The sequence below is a fragment of the Aquarana catesbeiana genome, linkage group LG02 (genome assembly GCF_042186555.1).
Source record: "Aquarana catesbeiana isolate 2022-GZ linkage group LG02, ASM4218655v1, whole genome shotgun sequence".
Classification (NCBI taxonomy): domain Eukaryota; kingdom Metazoa; phylum Chordata; class Amphibia; order Anura; family Ranidae; genus Aquarana; species Aquarana catesbeiana.
Genome location: NC_133325.1, coordinates 203,240,194 through 203,263,317, shown reverse-complemented (window position 1 = coordinate 203,263,317; position 23,124 = coordinate 203,240,194). Strand labels below are relative to the sequence as shown.

The 23,124-nt window shown below is 42.4% G+C and overlaps 1 protein-coding gene across 3 annotated transcripts in view; it reads right to left on the bottom strand.

Annotated features, from left to right (window-relative positions):
* Positions 1 to 23,124, bottom strand: part of VWA8 (von Willebrand factor A domain containing 8) — a 686,916-nt gene that overhangs the window by 204,300 nt on the left and 459,492 nt on the right. For all 3 annotated transcript variants that reach the window (XM_073614208.1, XM_073614207.1, XM_073614209.1), the window contains exons 28-30: positions 14,332 to 14,440; positions 13,687 to 13,825; positions 7,867 to 8,069 (exon numbers count right to left, since the gene is read on the bottom strand). In XM_073614208.1, the coding sequence (XP_073470309.1) occupies positions 7,867 to 8,069; positions 13,687 to 13,825; positions 14,332 to 14,440 (451 nt within the window). The remainder of the gene's footprint in view (positions 1 to 7,866; positions 8,070 to 13,686; positions 13,826 to 14,331; positions 14,441 to 23,124) is intronic.

The window sequence follows — 23,124 nt, the reverse complement described above, 5'->3', positions numbered from 1 at the left end:
GTATACTTGCGAGGGTGCCATCCTTTCCTCTCACACCATGAAATGTACGACTTCCAGACTCTATGGTAAATACTTCTAGAAACTGGCTTTCTAGCATTTATTAAAGTAGACAGGACAGGTCCTCTGATACCACGGTCCCTTAGTACCCTGGTCTCAATAGCCATGCCATAAAATTCAGCGACCGTAAAGAAGGATGGTATATGGGACCTTGGGACAATAGGTCTGGACGGTATGGGAGACGCAATGGGTCTCCTACCGCCATCTTCACAATCTCTGAGTACCAGGACCTCCTGGGCCATTCTGGGGCCACCAGAATTACTGATCTCTGTTCCTGCTGTATCCTGCGTAACAGGTGCGGCAGCATCTGGATCGGAGGAAAAGCATAAATTAGGGAATACCGATCCCAGGGAATCACCAATGCATCTGTCCCTACAGCAAGTGGATCCCTGGTCCTGGAAACAAAGCTGTCCACTTTGGCATTGAACCTGGAGGCCAGGAGATCCACATCTGGCATCCCCCAACGCTGGCAGATTCGAAGGAAAACTTAGGGGTGAAGGGACCACTCCCCCGGTAACAATTGCTGATGACTTAGGTAGTCTGCCCGCCAATTGTCCACCCCTGCCAACAGAAACAGCACGTGGCTTTCTGCCCAAGTTAATATGTGATTCACTTTCTTTTGGGCTGCCCGGCTCCGGGTGCCCCCTTGGTGGTTGATGTATGCCACCACCGTGGAGTTGTCGGACTGGACTCTGACCAGAAATCCCCGCAATTTGGACGTCCAAAATAGCAGAGCCAAACAAGCTGCCCGGATTTTCAGCAGATTGATGGGCAAGGTCTTCTCTACTTGGGACCATACTCCCTGTACTGAGTCCTTTTCCAGGACTACTCCCCAGCCAAGCCGGCTGGCGTCTGTAGTCACCACCCTCCAGGTCACAGGCGGAAAGTTCCGCCTCCCAACTTGTTGGCTTTTGACCACCAAGAGAGGTCCCGTTTTACCTGTAAGGATAGAGACATGGGACGATCTAAAGTTTGAACAGACCTGTTCCAAGCTTCCAGGATAGCCCTTTGGAACAATCTGGAGTGAAACTGCGCATAAGGAACTGCGCTGAAAGACGCCACCATTTTGCCCCGCAGCCTTATGCACAGCCGAATTGAAGGCCTTTCTAACCCTTTGACCTTTCGGACCAGTTACACTATAGACCTGACCTTTAAGGGAGGTAAAATTACCCTTTCCTGGGTTGTATCTAGGATTAGGCCTAGATATGTCAAAACCTGACTTGGCCAAAGGGCTGATTTGTCCGTATTTAGGATCCAGCCTAGGAACTTTAGGAAATGAACGGTGGTTGAAACGTTTTCCACTAGGGTGGCGTAAGACTGATCCTTTAACAGAAGGTCGTCCAGATATCCTACCACCGAGATCTTTTGGGACCTTAGGAACGCCAATACTGGAGCCAAAACTTTTGTGAAGACTCGAGGGGCCGTGGCTAAACCGAAGGGAAGTGCCACAAACTGGAAATGACGCCCCTCTACTGCGAAGCGCAGGAACCTGTGATACGGACTGAAAATTGGCACATGTAGGTACGCATCCTTGACGTCTATGGATTCTAAAAAGTCCTCTCTTCTCAAGGATGCGACTGCTGAATGAACCGACTCCATGCGGAAGGTTCGGATGTTTAGAAAGGAATTTAGGGACTTGAGGTCCAGAATGGGCCTTACTTCCCCACCTGGTTTGGGCACTGTAAATAGGTTCGAATAGAATCCTTTGAATCTTTCTTTGTGCGGCACCTCGATAATTACTTTCTGCCTCACTAGCTGTTTTAAAGCTAGGAATAGGCTTTTCCTTTTTACTGGGTCCGATGAAACCGATTGGGAGGAAAATCCCGGAACTCTATTTTGTAACCTTGTGTTACCGTAGAAATGACCCACCTGTCCTGAACCAATTTCCCCCAAGCGTCTGCGAACCACCGCAGCCTGCCCCCACTTGCAAGAGTGGGGGTGCCCCTTCACAAGGAGGACTTGGAATTGGTTTTGGCTGACTTCTGGGTCCAAGGTCTTATTTGACCCTGAGGTTTCTTAAAGGCAGGTGGCTGAGGCCGTCGATACTTCTTGGGAGAAGAGGCGCTCGGCCCAGGAGCGTTAGGAATTTTAAAAGGTGGGCTGCTTATTCCTTATTTTAACTGGAAGCAAGGAACGCTTTCCCCCCGAGATTTTTTGGATATACTTATCTAGTTTTTCTCCAAACAAACGCTTCCCATAAAAAGGAAACGCCGCAAGTAGCCTTTTGCATGGCGTCTCAGCTGACCAGATTTTCAGCCATAAGCATCAAGCATATGTATTGAGAGTAGCGCAACACTAGACATCTGCTGGATGGAATCCTTTAACGCGTCTACTGCAAAACAAAGCGCGACGAAGCTCTGACAATTTGTCAGAATATTCCTCCTGAACCGGCAGGTTTCTGACCAATCTTTTAAAACGGTCCTTCAGAGATTGACAATACCAATAGCCGCAACTGCCGGTTGCACTGCTGACCTAGCCACCGCAAAGGAGGCCTTTAGCAGGGATTCCAGCTTTTTATCCGCTGGGTCTTTAAACCCTTGGGCATTATCCACTGGACAGGTTAAGCTTTTATTCACTGATGAAATAGCAGCATCCAAAGGCGTATCCCACCTTTTTTTGAACTTTTCCTCCATAGGGTATAAAAAAGAAAACCTCTTTGGAGGCAAGTATATCCTGTCCGGGTGGTCCCAGTCAGTGTAAATCAGCTGTTCCAATAATGGATGCACAGGAAACGCCTGGGAACCTTGCTGAGGTCGCAAGGATCCTAATGTAGAACAGGAAAGCCCCGGTCCCTGTACGGGGGGTAACTTAAATCCTGCTCTCACCATATCAGTAAAACACTGGATAAACAATTTTTGTGATTGCAAAGCCGATAATGGTTCCTCAGAACCTGAGTCTCCCGCTGAGGACTCTTCAGCCTCTGATTCCTCCTTATCCCTTACGGCCACCTCCTCAAAATCCTCTGCCCATTCTGGGTCCAAATCACAAGGGCCCAACTGGCTAAGGGAGTCCAGCAAGGGCTGACGTTAAGTCATCCTTAGTAACATAAGCCGATGCAGGGATATTGGTGGTGGCCACTATGCCTGACAAATGCAATGGCTCAGCCAGGCCAAATGCCGCAGGTCTTTCAGGGGAGATTGATGCTGCAGTAGCCTGAGGTTGATCTCCTGTTTTTGAAGGAGTCATTTTAACCCCTGGACTAGCCCTGTTCCCCGTACCTCGTTTCCTGGAAGACATTGCTTACAAGGTTATTTGAGGAAAATACTCTCTGTGCTATATCGCTGTATCAGCTATAGCAACCTCCTTTAAAGAGTTGCAAATACCCGACTCATGTGCCCAGCTCTGTCCCACCGCAACAGGCTCCCGACTCTCCTGAGCCAAATATGACCAGCACTGACACACGCAGGTGCCCGACTTCCCTCTATATGCGTGCGTCGTCACATGACGTACGCACGCCCGGGACCTTACTGCGCATGCGCACGCCCACTGGGACACGCGGCAAGCAGACACGCTGCGACACACGTGGCGCCGCCATCCGCACATGCCAAGGCACACGCATGAAGAAGTAGGCGCGGGCCCCCCCAATGCACGCGCATGCTTCCCGCGTGCGACCAGTCCATGTGACCCTTGTGCGGGAACATCCGCCCGAGTGTATTTTGCGGCCTTCTGAGACTATTACAGTGGCACAACAGACACAAAAATCTAGCCGTAATACATAATAAATGGGGCCTCCAGAGGAAGCACTCACCAATCCTCGCAGCAGGGCCTGAAATAGGCCCAATCTTCCCCCATCACCGCGGGTAGCGTCACTGCGGACCTTCGAGGACCGGGTCCCCTTTTTGTTTAGGGTCCACACCCTTGGACCTGTAAGGCACCCTTTAGGTTTCCTTGGGCAAGTGAAAGACCAGGAATACCATATCACAAGGGTCCAGCTCCATAAGGACACATTACAGGCAAAACCTTGTTCTTGAACCATCCACTTTAGCAGAATATGCCATCTGAATGGATCCAATTATAACATCCTCACTGGCAAAAAACTAAAGGTACTTCCTGTATGGGAGGGGTTATATGGGAGGAACCTTCTTACTATTGGTTGCCAGTGTCCAATCACCTAAAGGTAGCATATAACCCAGATAGTCATTACTATGGTGCTCTGTGTCCCGTGATGTACGATAAAGAAACCCTGTTTTCCCTGTTTTCTGGCTGAGGAGAGATGGCTCCATCTTACATTGTCAAAAATTAATGCTTGAGGTACCCATCATTGTCCGACCTGCTTTTTTTTTTATGTGCTTATTTTAACCCTACTTGTGCATCCAAACAATTCTCTTGCATCTCAGTAAATTCATACTTCTTCTATCACCTAAGTTTGCAAATGAATAGAAAATAATAGACTTTTGAGATTATTTATGCTGCTGGTTTAAAGAGAATTTTAGCTATAAATTTGACTATGATCTTCTTTATGCAAATAATCATATCTATTTTTATAATATAATAATGTTAAAAATATGTTCCTACTGATAAGTATTAATATATACTATGCATGTGAGAGCAGCTATATTTACATATAGAAATTTTAAAGTCACATCACATTATTACATTACTTGCAACACTTTTTGAAAATAAATAAAACTTGCCCCCCAAATTCAGATATAAAAAATCATTATTGACCCATCTCCTCAATGTGGCTAAGGCATGTATCTCGTGCAATTGGGAAAAAAAGCCACCGTGCCCACATTGAGCCAATGGTACACCAAGGTGAGTGACATCATGCACATGGAGAATCTTACCTCCTCCTTAATAGATAAAACAGAAATTTTCCAAAAACTTGGTTCTACTGGACACAACACAAATTTTTCTCAGATTATGCGTCAGCATTTCAATCATCCAACACAGAAGGCTGAGTGCTTCTCTTCTCAATCTCTTCACTACATAACCCTGTTTCAAGGAAATGCCCTACAGTGGGGCAAAAAAATATTTAGTCAGCCACCAATTGTGCAAGTTCTCCCACTTAAAAAGATGAGAGAGGCCTGTAATTGTCGTCATAGGTATACCTCAACTATGAGAGACAAAATGTGGAAACAAATCCAGACAATCACATTGTCTGATTTGGAAAGAATTTATTTGCAAATTACGGTGGAAAATAAGTATTTTGTCAATATCAAAAGTTCATCTCAATACTTTGTTATATATCCTTTGTTGGCAATGACAGAGGTCAAATGTTTTCTGTAAGTCTACACACTGTTGCTGGTATGTTGGCCCATTCCTCCATGCAGATCTCCTCTAGAGCAGTGATGTTTTGGGGCTGTCGCTGGGCAAAATGAACTTTCAACTCCCTCCAAAAGTTTTCTATGGAGTTGAGATCTGGAGACTGGCTAGGCCACTCCAGGACCTTGAAATGCTTCTTACGAAGCCACTCCTTCGTTGCCCGGGTGGTGTGTTTGGGATCATTGTCATGCTTAAAGACCCAGCCATGTTTCATCTTCAATGCCCTTGCTGATGGGAGGAGGTTTGCACTCAAAACCTCACGATACATGGCCCCATTCATTCTTTCATGTACACGAATCAGTCGTTCTGTTCCCTTTGCAGAGAAACAGCCCCAAAGCATGTTGTTGCCACCCCCATGATTCACAGTAGGTATGGTGTTCTTTGGTTGCAACTCAGCATTCTCTCTCCTCCAAACACGACGAGTTGTGTTTCTACCAAACAGTTCTACTTTGGTTTCATATGACATTCTCCCAATCCTCTTCTGGATCATCCAAATGCTCTCCAGCAAACCTCAGACGGGCTCGGATATGTACTAGCTTAAGCAGGGGGACATGTCTGGCACTGCAGGATCTGAGTCCCTGGCGGCGTAGTGTGTTACTGATGGTAGCCTTTGTTACGTTGGTCCCAGCTCTCTGCAGGTCATTCACTAGGTCCCCCCCGTGTGGTTCTGGGATTTTTGCTCACCGTTCTTGTGATCATTTTGACCCTACGGGGTGAGATCTTGAATGGAGCCCCAGATCGAGGCAGATTATCAGTGGTCTTGTATGTCTTCCATTTTCTAATTATTGCTCCCACAGTTGAGTTCTTCACACCAAGCTACTTGCTTATTGCAGATACAGTCTTCCAGTCTTCCCAGCCTGGTGCAGGTCTACAGTTTTGTTTCTGGTGTCCTTCGACAGCTCTTTGGTCTTCACCATAGTGGAGTTTGGAGTGTGACTGTTTGAGGTTGTGGACAGGTGTCTTTTATACTGATAACAAGTTCAAACAGGTGCCATTAATACAGGTAATGAGTGGAGGACAGAGGAGCTTCTTAAAGAAGAAGATACAAGTCTGTGAGAGACAGAAATCTTGCTTGTTTGTAGGTGACCAAATACTTATTTTAAACCATAATTTGCAAATAAATTCTTTCAAAAATCAGACAATGTGATTGTCTGGATTTGTTTCCACAGTTTGTCTCTCATAGTTGAGGTATACCTATGATGACAATTACAGGCCTCTCTCATCTTTTTAAGTGGGAGAACTTGCACAGTTGGTGGCTGACTAAATACTTTTTTGCCCCACTGTATGTAATAACTTCCTTTTTGCCATTCTTTTTCTCCTACCTGGCCCCACTCTCCTTTTCCAGACTTTTCCCCTATTACCCTCCTCTGCTTTGTTCTTCTTCAGCAACTAATATGCAAATCTTCTTTGTAACCTGTGTTCATCCACCACCAGAAGCAATGCCTGCTCACCTCACACAAATAGGTAAATCGCTAAGCTAACACATCCGACTGATGTTACACTCTCCAAGCACGGATCCCTTCTATCCCTTGTTTCGCTCTGAGGATCATAAGGGACAAAAAGGCAACACCGTAGTTCTCTCTATTTGTAGTAAATGTATAAATCCACCGCTACTTAAAAACACTTACAAAATCTCAGTAAAGCATGGGCATAGAGAGGTATCATCAGCTAGCTAACCGCTATGGATGCGATCGCAGATGTGTTAGATGACCGATTTACCTATTTGTGTGAGGTGAGCAGACATTGCTTCTGGTGGTGGATGAACACATTACAAAGACGATCTGCATATTAGTTGTTGCGAAGCACAGAACACTGGGTGTTGGGCACTGTGAATTTTGTTGCATATATCGTTCTTTCTATATTTGATATATGGACTTTTAATTTTGAAAGTATTGTTTTGTTGTTACACTTGAGTCAAGAGAACAGCTTGATTCTATTGTCTATACTTTTGCTATTACCATGGTTAAATAAAATATGTATGTTAATTATACATGCTGTATACCCTAAACCATGGATTTAAATAAAAAATTAAAATAAACAAAACCTGTACCCATTACTCTTTCAAGTTTTACATCTTTTATTACAGCACCTGCTAATCTAAACAACAATTTGCTTAATTAACTGCTTAAAACAAATCCTAAAAATTAACAGAGCTTGATTGCTTATGAAACTCTCCAAAGCTGGATTTACACTTCAGCAATCCATTATAGTGTATTAATGCACATGGGTTAACAAGCATCATGTTAAGACATCCCATTCATTTCCCTCCACTGTACTAGTATAAAGCATCGGGTACCATTTACAATGAATGGTACTGCATTGCACCACACACAGAGGAGGTCCATGTCACGTGATGAGGTAACACAAGATTTACCATAAGCTACACAAGTGTGAATGTGTGTCTGTAAGCTTAACAAGTCCAATCGGATACTCTGAAACATTGATGCATTTACACACATGAGCTCAGTGTAATGATCAATGAATAACTGACATTTTAACTCACCGTATTTCCTTACAGAACAGATGGAAATTAAATGAACCTACCTGCTCTTCATGTAGAATAACCTGTCCACTTAGAGGATGACCTAGAGGCGCCATAGTTACAGATGGCTGCCACACACTTCCCACAGTTCTAGGAAATACATCATACAAATCCACATAGTATCCTTTATCATCCCGAGTTTTCATAAAGTACAAGGTCACTGGATTACAAGTAGCCACATGGACAGTGCTATCACCATTCGTTTCTAAAAGAGATGTTCATTGTGTACATTAACATGGACCTCTAACTCAATAGATTGTGAGACTTTCAAACATAGAAACATTTTCAAAGTTTCAAACACGAAAAGCAGTTAAAAGAGCTGGACTTATGTAAAAGCTGCCAAAATAATCAAATATGTTGTAACTAAACAGGTTTATTTTTCTAGACCCAGTTTATAAAATTAAAGTAGGGAGTAGATTAAGGCCTTGTTTTCACTCACAGTGCCCTTTGAAGAGCAGGTTTGCTGTGCTGTGTGGAATGGGGAAAAGCTCTTTTGTGGTCAGAACCTTGGTCATTAAGAACAAAAGACATATACACAGGGCTTGGAGAAGCACTGATTTCTTGATTTCCATCCATTCTCTGTTTTAACTACTTTGTCTTTTTTGACACACTACACAAGTCCAGAAAGTGAAGCATTTAACACAAGCTCATGACTGCAGTAGCAGCTGCAAGCTTGTTACCATTTTTACTCAGCCTGCCCCTGGCTGTCTTGTCAAAGTAATCCAGGTGGCCGTCCAATCACCTTTACAGTGCGGGTGGTGTGGCACCCCTCCACTGGACCCCTCCTCCAGGGAGCCCAGGACCACAACAAACTGTTTTAGAAGGCTGAGGAACATCTGTTCCCACAATTTCCTCTACAGTAACTGACATTGTAAGTGCTCAGTTCTGACCATTTCCATTTTTAGAACTGTCATTCCCTGGCTGCTACAGTATCAAGTACGATCTGTATCGTGCTACAAAAAAATATTACAAAGACAAAGAAGTTGCTGTAAATATAGTATACTTGGATTTTGCAAAAGTGTTTGACACAGTTCCCCACACATGGCTAATGTGTAATTTAAAGTAAACAGTCTTAGAAAATGCAGTTTGTGAATTGGATAGAAAACTGGATACAAGACTATTCTGAGAGTAGTAATTAATGATTCATGCTCTGAATGGTCTAAGGTTATTAGCCCCAGGTGTAGCCCAAAGTTTGTTACTTTTTAACCAAAATTAGAGTTCCGGATCAAAAGTACCATTTCCATGTACCAGTACCATGTTTGCTGACACCAAGCTATGTAGTGGAATAACGTCCTTACAGGATGTCTCCAACTTACAAACAGACCTTAGTGTACTGGTTAATTTGGAAACTAGATGGAAAATTATGTTTTATGTTGATAAATGTACAGTTATGCACTTAAGGGCTGAAAACATGTATGCATCATACATTCTAAGTGGGGGACAGCTGGGGGAGTCAGAAGTAGAGAAGGACCTGGGTGTTTTGGTACATCTTAGAGTTAATAATAGCATGCATTGTCAAGCAAAATACTTGCTTATATTGAAAGAGGTATAGACTCCAGAGAGAAAGAGAGAGAGATACAATTACTTAAAAAGTAAAAGAGATGCAAAAAATGATAAGAGGCAAGGAGGAGCTCAGCTGTGAGGAAAGATTAGCTGAACTTAATATATTCTCTCTTGAGAAGAGGAAATTATGGGGGGGGGATATGATCACCATTAGGGATGAGCCGAACACCCCCCTGTTCGGTTCGCACCAGAACATGCGAACAGGAAAAAAGTTCGCTCGAACACGCGAACACCGTTAAAGTCTATGGGACACGAACATGAATAATCAAAAGTGCTAATTTTAAAGGCTTATATGCAAGTTATTGTCATAAAAAGTGTTTGGGGACCCGGGTCCTGCCCCAGGGGACATGGATCAATGCAAAAAAAAGTTTTAAAAACGGCCGTTTTTTTCAGGAGCAGTGATTTTAATAATGCTTAAAGTCAAACAATAAAAGTGTAATATCCCTTTAAATTTCGTAGCTGGGGGGTGTCTATAGTATGCCTGTAAAGGGGCGCATGTTTCCCGTGTTTAGAACAGTCTGACAGCAAAATGACATTTCGAAGGAAAAATTCCATTTAAAACTACCCGCGGCTATTGCATTGTCGACAATACACATAGAAGTTCATTGATAAAAACAGCATGGGAATTCAACACAGGGAAACCCCGAACCAAAATTAAAGAAAAAAAATGACGTGGGAGTCCCCCTAAATTCCATACCAGGCCCTTCAGGTCTGGTATGGATATTAAGGGGAACCCCGGCCAAAATTTAAAAAAAAATGACGTGGGGTTCCCCCTAAATTCCATACCAGACCCCCCAGGTACGAAATTTAAAGGGATATTACACTTTTATTGTTTGACTTTAAGCATTAAAAAAATCACTGCTCCTGAAAAAAACGGCCGTTTTTAAAACTTTTTTTGCATTGATCCATGTCCCCTGGGGCAGGACCCGGGTCCCCAAACACTTTTTATGACAATAACTTGCATATAAGCCTTGTCCTCATCAACATGGGGACAAGGTGTTTTGGGGGGCTACCCCAAAGCACCCTCCCAATGTTGAGGGCATGTGGCCTGGTACGGTTCAGGAGGGGGGGGTCGCACTCTCGTCCCCCCCTCTTTTCCTGCGGCCTGCCAGGTCGCGTGCTCGGATAAGGGTCTGGTATGGATTTTTGGGGGGACCCCACGCCGTTTTTTTTTTTTTTGGCGCGGGGTTCCCCTTAAAATCCATACCAGACCTGAAGGGTCTGGTATGGAATTTAGGGGGAACCCCACGTCATTTTTTTTTTAAATTTTGGCCGGGGTTCCCCTTAATATCCATACCAGACCTGAAGGGCCTGGTATGGAATGTAGGGGGACTCCCACGTCATTTTTTAATTTTGGTTCGGGGGTTTCCCTGTGTTGAATTCCCATGCCGTTTTTATCAATGAACTTCTATGTGTATTGTCGGCAATGCAATAGCCGCGGGTAGTTTTGAATGGAATTTTTCCTTCGAAATGTCATTTTGCTGTCAGACTGTTCTAAACACGGGAAACATGCGCCCCTTTACAGGCATACTATAGACACCCCCCAGCTACGAAATTTAAAGGGATATTACACTTTTATTGTTTGACTTTAAGCATTATTAAAATCACTGCTCCTGAAAAAACGGCCGTTTTTAAAACTTTTTTTTGCATTGATCCATGTCCCCTGGGGCAGGACCCGGGTCCCCAAACACTTTTTATGACAATAACTTGCATATAAGCCTTTAAAATTAGCACTTTTGATTTCTCCCATAGACTTTTAAAGGGTGTTCTGCGGCATTCGAATTTGCCGTGAACACCCCAAATTGTTTGCTGTTCGGCGAACTTGCGAACAGCCAATGTTCAAGTCGAACATGAGTTTGACTCGAACTCGAAGCTCATCCCTAATCACCATGTATAAATGCATAGGTGGTCTATATAGTGAACTTGGTGTATAATTATTCACTTTAATGTCATCACAAAGAACAATGGGGCACTTCACCTGGAGAAAAAGAGATTTAACATCATATGGAAAGTCTTCTTCACAGGAACTGTGAAAATAATCCTTAAAGGTGAGTTCCACCTATGTCTGAAATGAAACGAAAGACCACCTCTCCACCCCCCGTTTTTGGACATTAAAAATTTTTTCTCCTTCCTACCTTTTTATGAATTACATAGTGTACTACCGAACCCTCTGGGCCTCGGCGCAGGACAGTATATCCTCTTGTGTGGGGAGCCCCCCCGCTGTCTTCTGGGACCTGTGTGTGTCCCAGAAGACAAACTGGGCATTCACAAAGTGCTGCGCGACTCACGGATGCGCAGTAGGAAACCGGCAGTGAAGTCGCAAGGCTCCACTGCCGGTTTCCTTTAGTTACAATGGCGGCGCCTGCACCCGATCCCATGGACGGATCGGCCTCGGGGGGCCGACACTGCGGGCTCCCTGGACAGGTAAGTGTTATTAAAAGTCAGCAGCTACAGTGTTTGCAGCTGATGACTTTAAAAAAAAATGTATTTTTTTTTTGCGGTAGGAACACCGCTTTAAGAAGAACGTTTTTTTGCCAGCTCATTAGATTGTTTTCAAATGGATATGAACACTAATAGGTAACAACACCAGGAATTATTGATCCAGGATATGTACAATTGCCTTCTGGAGGATCTGGAAGGATTTATTTTTCCCCTGCTGAAGCAAATTGGACCATGCATTTTCAAGGGTTTTACTGCCTTACTCTGGACTAACTTTGGATATAGGATTCTGCGTATGGTGGTTTTCTATTTATTTTTTATTTTTTTCTAATGGTTGAACTAGATAGACTTGTGTCTTTTTGCAACCTAACTATGAAACTTTGCTGCAAATCTCTTCCTGAATGTCCACTTGAGGCTAAGCAAATGTTACCATATTTTCAAAATTACTTACTGACCATGTCCACAAAACCACACCCTCATATTTAGCCATATCCACAAAAAAATCATGCCCCCATTTTTTCCACATCCTGAAATTATTTGCTCACAGACTTTTGGAAAAAGTGGCAGACATTACAGGTATAAAGAAAAAATACCTTATACACCATGCAAAAGAGAATGACAGTGTATAATGGGTGTTGCCCAACAGTGGCCACAGTTTATGGTTAACTGGCTCCTGCTATGGGTCAAGAGAGTGTAAAGCAAAGAGTGCAGGGATTAGGATTGAGTAATGCACAGAGTGCAGCAGTCATGAGTAAGTGACGCAAAGTAATCAGGAATCAGGTGCAAGTGACGCCCAGGAGGTCAGGATTAGGTAATGCACAGAATTGAGGAGTAAGGAATAGGGAACACATGAAGTTCAGGGGTCAAGATTAAGTAATGCACAGAGTGCAGAGGTCAGGGTTAAGTAAACTAAAGATTTCATGAGTCATAAGTAATGCAAAGAGTTCAGGAGACAGGATTAAATAATGCAGAGTGTTCAGGGGTCAGGATTAAGTAATGCAGAGAGTTCAGGATCAGGGGTAAGGTAACAGCCAAAGTGCAAGAGTCAGGATTAAAAAACACATAGAGTCTAGGGGTCAGGATTACATAATGCAGAGTATTCAGAGGTTACGATTAATTAACATACAGAGTGCAGAGTTCATGATTAAGTAATTCACAACGTTCTCAAAGTAATACACAGAGTGCAGGGTTCAGGGTTAAGTAACACACAGAATTTAGGAGTCAGGATTAAGTAATGCAGGAGTTCAGAAGTCAGAAATAAGTTAACACACAGACTTTAGGGGTCAGGTCAGAAGCAAGTAAAGCACAGATTGCAGGATAACAAGTGCAGCTGCAGTATATTTTAAATACATTATACCTCATCATCTGGTGCATAGTGTGACTTGAGTTGAAGCATGCGCACTTCCCACAGAAAGAACGGACGCATACAGTAGGTCAAACACAAGCACCAGGGGGACTAGAAGTTAATCAAAGCTCCCCTATGCATTTTTTAAAATCATAACAGGTTTTAACATATTTAAATAGCATCATCAAAGAAATTTTGTTAGAAGGGAATGGGGGCCAGGTGTATCAGCATAAATTATTCACCTTACATTTAAAAACAAGTTTCACAGATATTTTGAGGTTTGTGCCTATTGTTTTTTATAGGGACCAAACCTGATTTTTTATAAAAGCAGAACTGTGTGCACTGATAGTGACTAGATTCACCAAATTATTCAAATGAAAATGTTAACAGATTACAGTGCTGTCAGAGGTTTATATAAAATAAACATTTTCAATCATGCAGATTTAGGCTTTTTAAAGGAATTGCAATAACACACCTGAGGAAGCAATGACATCACAAACAATATTCACTTCACTGAGTGGAATGCGCCAGTGAGCCATTTCTTCTGTGAAACTCAGGGACCGAGACTCAGTACGTTCCAATGCAAATCCCTGTACATTGATGTACACTGGGCCCTATTTTGGGACAAAAATAAAATTGACAGTAATGTATTTATTAAATTAAACTATAACATGTAATACCAGCAATAATACAATTCCCACCTAATTACAGAAACAGGTCAGCAAAAATATATGAAAAGATACTTGTCTATTTTCAATAAAACTTTTATGACTTTGCATGGAAAATAGTTACACATGTGTCATGTTTCAATGCATTCTTCTCACAAATGTTATTGATCTGTAACAAACTTGCAGAAGATTTGGATGTGCTATGTAAGGAATAAGGATGGTCCAAAAAAAAATGCAGCAGTCTTTGGCCACCAGTCACCAATCATCCATCGTATAGTCACCATGTGTAAAACCAGCAGCAGTCTTTGATTACCTAGGATCTTACTGAAGAAAGACCCTTCAAAAGTGATCAGTTTGTGTCCATGTGAACATCTGCTATACAGCTGCATTGTAACTACTGCATCTAATATTACTGTGGTAGATATTAACCATGACAAATGAAAATAAACAACCTTTATATTGATCTGATGTGTTTCTGTTGGACACAAGAGCTTGCGACGGGCATTTCCAGTTTGCGTTATTGTCCAGTGGCCAACAAAACTAGCATCTGGAAGTGGCAACCTATAGAATGCAGAAATGAATATGTTATATGGTGGGGAGGGGGGGAGATGTTATAGAATTATTTTGACACATATCTTAAAAAAAAAAAGTCTGTAAATCATTCTTGATTGTATAGAAAAAAATCTACGGTGCTTAGTAACAATTCTAATCATCCAGTCACTTACATTAGTAACAATTCTAGTCATCCAGTTTCTTACAACCTCACTAGCTGTCTAGCTTTGAATATACACACAAACATCGTGTTAAAATGTATGGATTCCTTACACATTAATGTGATTAAATCTTCCTAGGTGGTAGTAGAAAAAAATAACCATAATAGGAGAATAAATGATCTTATTAGTGGGACACCCGTCTTCATGCCCTGGCTTAAAAATGCTTATTTTTTTCACACTTTCATGCTTCAAGGGTTCAAGATCCAGTTTTCTGGATCAGTTAATGTAACACCAAAGGGCAAATGTCACTGCTGAAAAAAGCCCACATATACACAGTACGAAATTAACTATTGTAGTACTGTACATGCAATGAAAGCTTTGGAAACTTTTTTAATGGCTTCATATACTGTACTGTACAGAAGCTACCACAGATTTTGGCACAAAAACATTTTCAACATAGCAACACCTAACTGACTGCCACATAAAAAAAATCAAGCTTGAAAAACAGTTTCTGGGATTTAATACAAAATACTCTATTTGGCTAATTACTGTTTTTACCTTGCAAAACAGTAAAGAAAACATGAAATATAACAATATTCCTGGAAAAATAAACAAGCTTTGGAAAGAAAAATGTAAAATGCAAAAACTGCCTGATTTTCAGCCTGCACAAATTCTATATGGGTCACCCCACCGTAGTGTGCAGTGAGTCTCATCTGTGAGGGTATCTAAGGAGCCATTCGTTACACACTTTGCAAGAAGCCTCGTCCATGATGGTATTGAGGCAACCACGATTACTGCACTGTGCAGTGAGCCACGCTTGTGAGGATATCCAAGGAAGCAACAGTCACTGCATTGTGCACTGAACCTGGTCTCCAGAGCTATCTAAGGAGATAATGGTCACTGTACTGTGTCTTGTCTGAAGAGATTAAGTTCACTTCCTTACACAATAAGATTGAAACTGGTTTATATATAGTTTGTAGAATGAAAAATATGATTGCTCCCCTAGAGCTGAAAGGAGTTTCTGTAGAAAAGAAAAATTACATCGCACACAAAAAAAATCAAATACTAATATCAGAGCTGGACTAGTATGTCATGACTGGATCAGAAAAATGTTCAATAAACAAGGCTGCAACTCACATTATTTCCAGATAACAAGATTCATTTTCAGACAGAATATTTTGTTTTCTCCACAGAATGTGTCACAGTGCTTTCGAAAATGATCAAATATCAGAGATTTATAAAAACCAACTGCACATATTTAAGTGCCAGACCAGCATTATTCAAACTATGAATTTAAAATAAATACCCATTATGAGGTTTTCTCCTATTATGAAATGATAATATTGATTTCTGGTCTATAAACTGTATCTCTTATATGCACACAGTCAAGTTTCCATGCATGCCAAATCAATTAAACTTACCAAAACTATATAGTCTGAAGGCCTAAGTAGACAATACATTAAAATGTATCCAGCCTGGTAGATGACCAATGCACAGATGTTGATACATAACGTTCACTTGGCATATAGAAATGTGACTATGGGGGTTATTTACTAAAGGCAAATCCACTTTGCACTACAAGTGCACTTGGAAGTGTAGTCACTGTAGATCCGAGGGGGACATGCAAGGAAAATAAAAAACAGCATTTTAGCTTGCACATGATTGGATGATAAAATCAGCAGAGCTTCCCCTCATTTCAGATCTACCCCTCAGATTTACAGCGACTGCACTTCCAAGTGCACTTGTAGTGCAAAGTGGATTTGCCCTTCGTAAATAACCCCCTATATGTGACTATATTTATTTAATGTGCCTCCTTCGTGACTCTGAGGCTGCAAATAGTTCAACACAATGCACATTAAGTGAAACACATTTGTACATTCTACGTTCCATTGGTCCCATAGACATAACAGGAAGTGAGAGGAAAAGTTTTGAGAGATCGTCTCTTATGCCGCGTACACACGAGTGGACTTTTCGACCAGACTGGTCCGACGGACCGAGTCCAGTGGACAATTCGACCGTGTGTGGGCTTCATCGGACCTGCAGCTGACTTTTTTGGTCGAAAATCTGACGGACTTTAGATTTGGAACATGTTTCAAATCTTTACGTCGGAACTCCGCCAGACCCAGTTCCTATCGAAAAGTCCGCTCGTCTGTATGCTAGTCCGATGGACAAAAACCAACGCTAGGGCAGCTATTGGCTACTGCCTATCAACTTCCTTATTTTAGTCCGGTCGTATGCCATCACGTACAAATCCGTCTGACTTTGGTGTGATCGTGTGTAGGCAAGTCCGTTTGTTCGGAAAGTCCGTAGTAAGTCCGCCAAAAGCCCGTCGAATAGACCGTCGGACCAGTCCGGTCGAAAGTCCGCTTCTGTGTACACGGCATTAGAGAATTTTTTCAGCAACAGGTGGGTATTCCCATTGGTGTGGTATCCTATGGTATTTCAGGTCCAAACATATCTGCTGGTATCAAGAATAATGAAAAACAATGTTTTCCCCTCAGAATGGGACTTTAAAGGCACATGTGTATAACAAAATAGTATAAAATTGAAAGTTTAATAGTGTCAAAATTGACATATAATATGACAATAATATACAGACAATTAGAATAAAAGTGCTGAGCTTTCAAAAATAGAACACATATTACCAAACCATGTATAACATGGCATGGAAGCAATATAGGTAGAATTATATGGAAGTCTGCATTGACCATTATATGATATCAGGGTTAAATACAATATCTTAATGGCAATCTCTTCTTAAATGCAGCCTCACTAATCCACACAGCACCGTATGGTATACAACAATGGCGACCCCATTTACCATATTTGACCCCGATATCAGCAGGTGTGTTTGGACCTGGAACACCACAGGATACCACTGGGCACAACAGACACCAGGGATACATTACCCTTTGGATGCATCTGAGATTTTTGGAGGTTTATCACTTTGATACCCTTCTTTGATGTATGCTGTCTTACTATTCTTTAGCCGTATCTTCTGTCTATACATAATTGTGGATGCTGAAGAAGCTAAAATACTGCAAAACGTAATTATGTATTAAAGTTGGTTATATTTTATTAATTGTGTGCTATATGTCCTCTTTAGGACACATTAAGGCCTCATGCACACTGGACATTTTTGGTCGTTTTTACAGCTGCTGTTTTTGGCTTCAGATGTTTTTTTCTACAGTCAATAAACTTTCCAGTATGTTATCCTATGTATCCATGCACACATAGGCTGTTATCAACTGTTTTTTGGCTGTAAAAAAACCTGCAAAACTAGTGGGTTCTGAGGTGTTTTTCAGCCGTAAAAACGCTCCAACGGTAAAAAATGCCTAAAAACGCAGGTAAACCAGCAATTTTTTATGTTTTTGATCCATTGAAAAAAAACGCTAACGTGGAAAAAAGTTAAAAACCGCTATTGCAAAAACGTTGAAAAATGTTGAAAAAACTCACTGCAAAGCTACTGCCATTTTTATAACGTTAATATAACATCCAGTGTGCTTGAGGCCTAAAAATTTCCTCTCTCCACCATGATATTTTGTGGATGCAGGGAAAGACCATTATAGTGTTTTGCTATTAAGGGATGGTGCCATAAAAGGTTAAGGTTAGGATGACTCTACCCAGGATATACATTTCTAGACACACTTCCATTCACTCTGATGGTAACACCCTTGATATTGAATTCTCCAGCCTTTGCACTACGTGCAACCTCTCCAACACTCCTTTTCATCTCTCTGATCATAACCTTATTAGTTTCACAATCACTCTATCTTCAACTTTTATCCTCCCAGCCAGCAAATGGCTACCTGTAGAAACCTTTGCCACTTTAAGCCTATTCTAATCTGCTACTGACTTCCCCAAGAGCAAAATGTTACCCCTGTCTTACCCAGACCTGGCTACATCTGTCTACATCTATCTACAACAGCTCACTCTCTTCCTCCCTTGGTGTGGTTGCTTCCCACACTACACAAAAAATTAGGCCAGACTGCAAAAGCCCTGGCAAACAGATGATATAAGATGTCTCAAATAAAGAAGCCACGCTCTTGAGGAAGTGTAGCAAAATAGTTTCCTGCAAGACCTTGTCCTGTATAAAGCTGCCCTCTAAAAATGTAATTCTTCCCTCTGCCAAAAGACCTTTAACGCTTTACTTTGCCTTCCATTGCCTCCACCTATTAACTCATACATTGCCCAGGACATTGGTAATCATTTCAAAAACAAGATAGATGAAATTTGTGGTGAGCTCTCCACTGTCCAGTTACAGTATCCCCCCAATTAACACCCCCCTCAAATGTCTACCACCACATTCAATACTTTCCTCTTTTGAACCTTTCACTGCTGAGGAGGTTGTTAAACTTTTCTCTAATGCCCACCTCACTGCCTGCCTCCTGGACACATTTCCTCACAACTATTGTGGTCATCCCCTTCACTAATTTTGCATTCTTTAACTCACATCTTCAATCTCTCCATCTCTGCTGGCATCTTCCCTCTTCCCCTCTAAAACATGCACTGGTTAATATTTAAAGTGTTACTAAACCCAGGACCCTGCATTCCCCATATCTGGTCTCCCACAGTACACAGAACATGGAAATGCAATTACAATTAAATATAAACGGCTGAATAACCTTTCTCATCAGCAGTAAATAGCAGTCTTTTGACTTCTATCAGTGCCTGGTTAAAGCTTGTATGAGGAGTTTTCATATTGCACTGGCTGTCCTATCAGGATGCAGGACCCCTGACTCTGTCTGGACGTGGCTGATTGGCTCGGTGCTGATCATATGCACTCTCCTAAGAAAAAACTCTTTAGCAATACACACCCAACTGAGCATGTGCAGCCTGACTCCAGTAATTCTGTCTTATCTAGGCATGTTTTGGAGACAATGCAAGGAGGGAAGGATCTGTGCATACAGGATCAAACAGCCTTTTTTAAACAATGCAGCAGATTAAAGTAGTTGTAAACTCACCACTTTCACTTTAGCTCAATGCAATCTACATAGTACTAGCAGCTAATCGCTGCCTGTGAAATTTTACTTACTGGTTCTGTTTCTTCACAATCTGCCCTGCAAACTGTAGTGATGTCACCAGCACATGCCCAGTCCATCCATTCTTTCACGGCATGCTATGTGTGCTGTTTCTGTATCCTCAAGCATGCTGTGTCATTTCTTTTTCCTGTAAACGGCACAGCACGGAAGCATCGCGATATGTGCCCTTCTCTTCAACTTCCTGGTCCTTCCCTTGTGACTGTATGAGACGTCACACAGGGGGAGTGAACCAGGGCATCAGAGCAAGCATCTGCAGCTATTCTAATTCTGAGATCCACTCAAAAGTTTTTTTTATTAATGGAAGTAAAGCAATGGTTTTTCTATTGAAATAATGCTTAATTTTTTATTTTTTTTTTTACAAAAAGAACATGTTTGTTCGTGAGTAAATCATACATATATAGTATATAACATACATCATCTTAAATAGGATATACATGTCCAGATTAAGTGAAAAAATGAGCATGGGCTGCCCGAGCACCTTGGACACTTTAGGTTCTAGTTTGAAGAGAATTTAGCTAGTCTTGACGGTGTGAGGTAAGATTTATGTATCACATACAGCTGAGTCAGGTGCTCGATGAGTCTAGATGATACCTCCTTGACGTTTTCTAATATCTCATCCCAGTCCGAGTCATCTACTGAGCCTATGTCCTCCTCCCATCTGACTTCAGCTGTGTCTATGATTCTCGCCGAGCGTGTACGTAATATGCTATAAAGAATGGATATTAGTTTAGCTGGTTCTGCTCCTATAATCACATCATTGGTAACATTTGTGTGTTAGGGAATCTGTCAGCGAATTGGGTACGGAGAGCATGCCTCAACTGCATATAGCTAAATAACATGTGGGAGGGTAATTCAAATTCTTCTCTAAGTGATTGAAAATTTCTTACACCTGTGGGGGTAATTACCTGGAATAGAAACATTATCCCTTTGGCAGCCCATACCGTAGCACCCGGTAGAGACAACAGCTCTTTCATCTGGGGGTTGTGCCACAGGGGTGTGTGTGAGTGAAAGAAATCAGCACCGATCAGTTTGAGCGCAATCTCCCAAATGCGTTTATGTTGAAGTAGTAGAGGGTTCTGACCAACCCCTCCTGCCTCTAAATAATACTTGTAAAGGGGAATATGTATCATTGTTTGGCTTTCTACATGTTAGGGTTTGGTATCTGATTTTATCTGTTTTGTGGAGGTGATAGAAGTGTGAGAGCTGTGCAGCTATGCGTGGTGATCCGGGAGGGCTGCCCCCCCCTCAGGAGGTAGGGTTTTTAAGGGTATTCCATGCCAGCTTGTGTCTGTTAGGTCCCCATATAAAAGAGTTAATAATTTTGTCAATCGTTTTGAAGATTTTTAGGGGAATGAGCACTGGTGAGTTCCACAGTATATAGAGGAACTTTGGAAGTAGGATCATTTTTAAAAAGTTGATCCTCCCCATCATCCCCAGTGGGAGTCTTGCCCAGGATTGTATACGTGATTTAAGATGTGTAAAAAGCGGTTCAATATTATTAGCAATATATTCTAGGGGCTCTCTAGTGATTTGTACACCTAAATACTTAGACGTAACTCTTTGTAAGGGGAGGGAAGCCGAGCAGCGTGTAGGGGGCGATATGTCAAGGGGCAAAATTTGCGATTTGGACCAGTTCGGACGCAAACTGGACCAGTTCGGACTGTTTTCCAAAATCCTCAATGGTCTGTAGGGCAGCCTGGAGAGAAGGGCCAGTGTCTTCCAAGTAAAGGAGCATATCATCTGCATAAAGGCTCACCGTGTCTACCAGGGTCCCCACACGGAGACCACGGACATCTGGGTTCATCCTAAGGGAGATGGCAAGAGGCTCAACCGCCAGGGCATATAGGAGTGGGGACAGTGGACAACCTGGTCGAGTTCCCCGCCCCAGCGGGAAGCAGTCCGAGGTCCACCCGTTCACCACCACCCTGGCCTCTGGGGTAAAGTATAACAATTGTACCCAATTAATGAATCCGGGACCAGACCCCTTTAAGCACTCCCATAAGTATCCCCATTCCACAGAATCAAACGCCTTAGCGGCGTCTAATGCCACTAGTGCTCTACTCCCTATAGACTCATGGCCTGCATGAATCTTCATGTATAAACGATGTAGATTCATGGCTGGATTTTTCCCAGGCATGAACCCCGTCTGGTCAGGGTGGATGAGGGAAAGAATAATTTGAATGAGGCGGGTGGTTAATACTTTTGCCAGTATTTTTATATCCGCCTGGAGTAGCGAAATTGGACGGTATAAGTCCGGGTATTGGGGATTTTTGCCTGGCTTGGGAAGCACTATAATCACCGCTTGACGGAGGGATTCAGGAAGGGACTCAGATTCAAAAATATGGTTATATAAATTTAGTAATTCAGGTACTAATATCTCCGAGTAGGCTGCGTAAAAATCCAGTGGTATACCATCTGTACCAGGGGCCTTTGCTGGTGCCAAGGATGCTATCGCTGCCGCGATCTCATCCATAGTAAGGGGGGCCTCCAGAGCTTTGGGATTCTGAAATTTGAGGGAAAGGTATGTTGTGAAGGAAGGCCTGAGTCTCTCGTGTAGTGACCTTTACTTTCATCTATTCGGACATACTGGAGTATGTCGCCGAAAAACACGAAAATGCCTGAGTGTTCGGGTATTTGTATCGCCATGTATCAGTTAGGGAAAATTCTTTCAATATGCGCCCAAAGCGGGTAGTGCTAGGGAGTTGGGCACTCTGACTCAGCTGTAGTCTGTCCATTACCGGGTTTAAAACCATGTTAAAATTCCCTAACCAAATTGCAGGGATTGACGGGTGTTGCGCCATGTACAAAAAGCCCTCGGTGACTAGAGTGGAATTGTAGGGTGGGGGAATATAGAAGGCCATAACTAGGTATTGTGTGCCACATATAGTACAGTGCAAAAAAATTAACCTGCCCTGGGGATCTGTCCGCACCAAAATAATGCCAAATGGGGCAGTTTTGGCAATTAAAATAGACCCGCCCGAGAATAGCTAGTGTATGTGGCATGGTATGCCCATCCTATCCATGGGCGCCTCAATGCAAGTTGAAGCTGACCTGTAACATGTGTCTCAACCAGAACGGTTATATCTGCCCGGTATGACTTGAGGCATCCAAAAATTGTGGTACGCTTAAGTTTGTCTCGGATCCCTCCCGACTTTCCAGGTTAGGAACTTGCATTCCAGGTTAGGAGCCATGCATACCAGGTTAAATAATTTTGGGGAGATGGCTGCAGAACATTTCCCAGGGCAGGGTCACCCATACTCTATACAGTTACATGTAAATCATTATATCTCAGCTCCGTGTGATACCACATATGCTTATTTCCAATACATCTCAGTAGTTTATAAATCATGTTCTTTAAACTTAACTTGAAAGTTCCCCTTACCCCCTCCCTGCCCTCAGCCTCCCAAATTTGGCTGGGGCATAAATCCCAAAACCTATGCGACTACCTCTTGGTAACATGCTATCTTTGCAAATAGAAGTATTGCACACT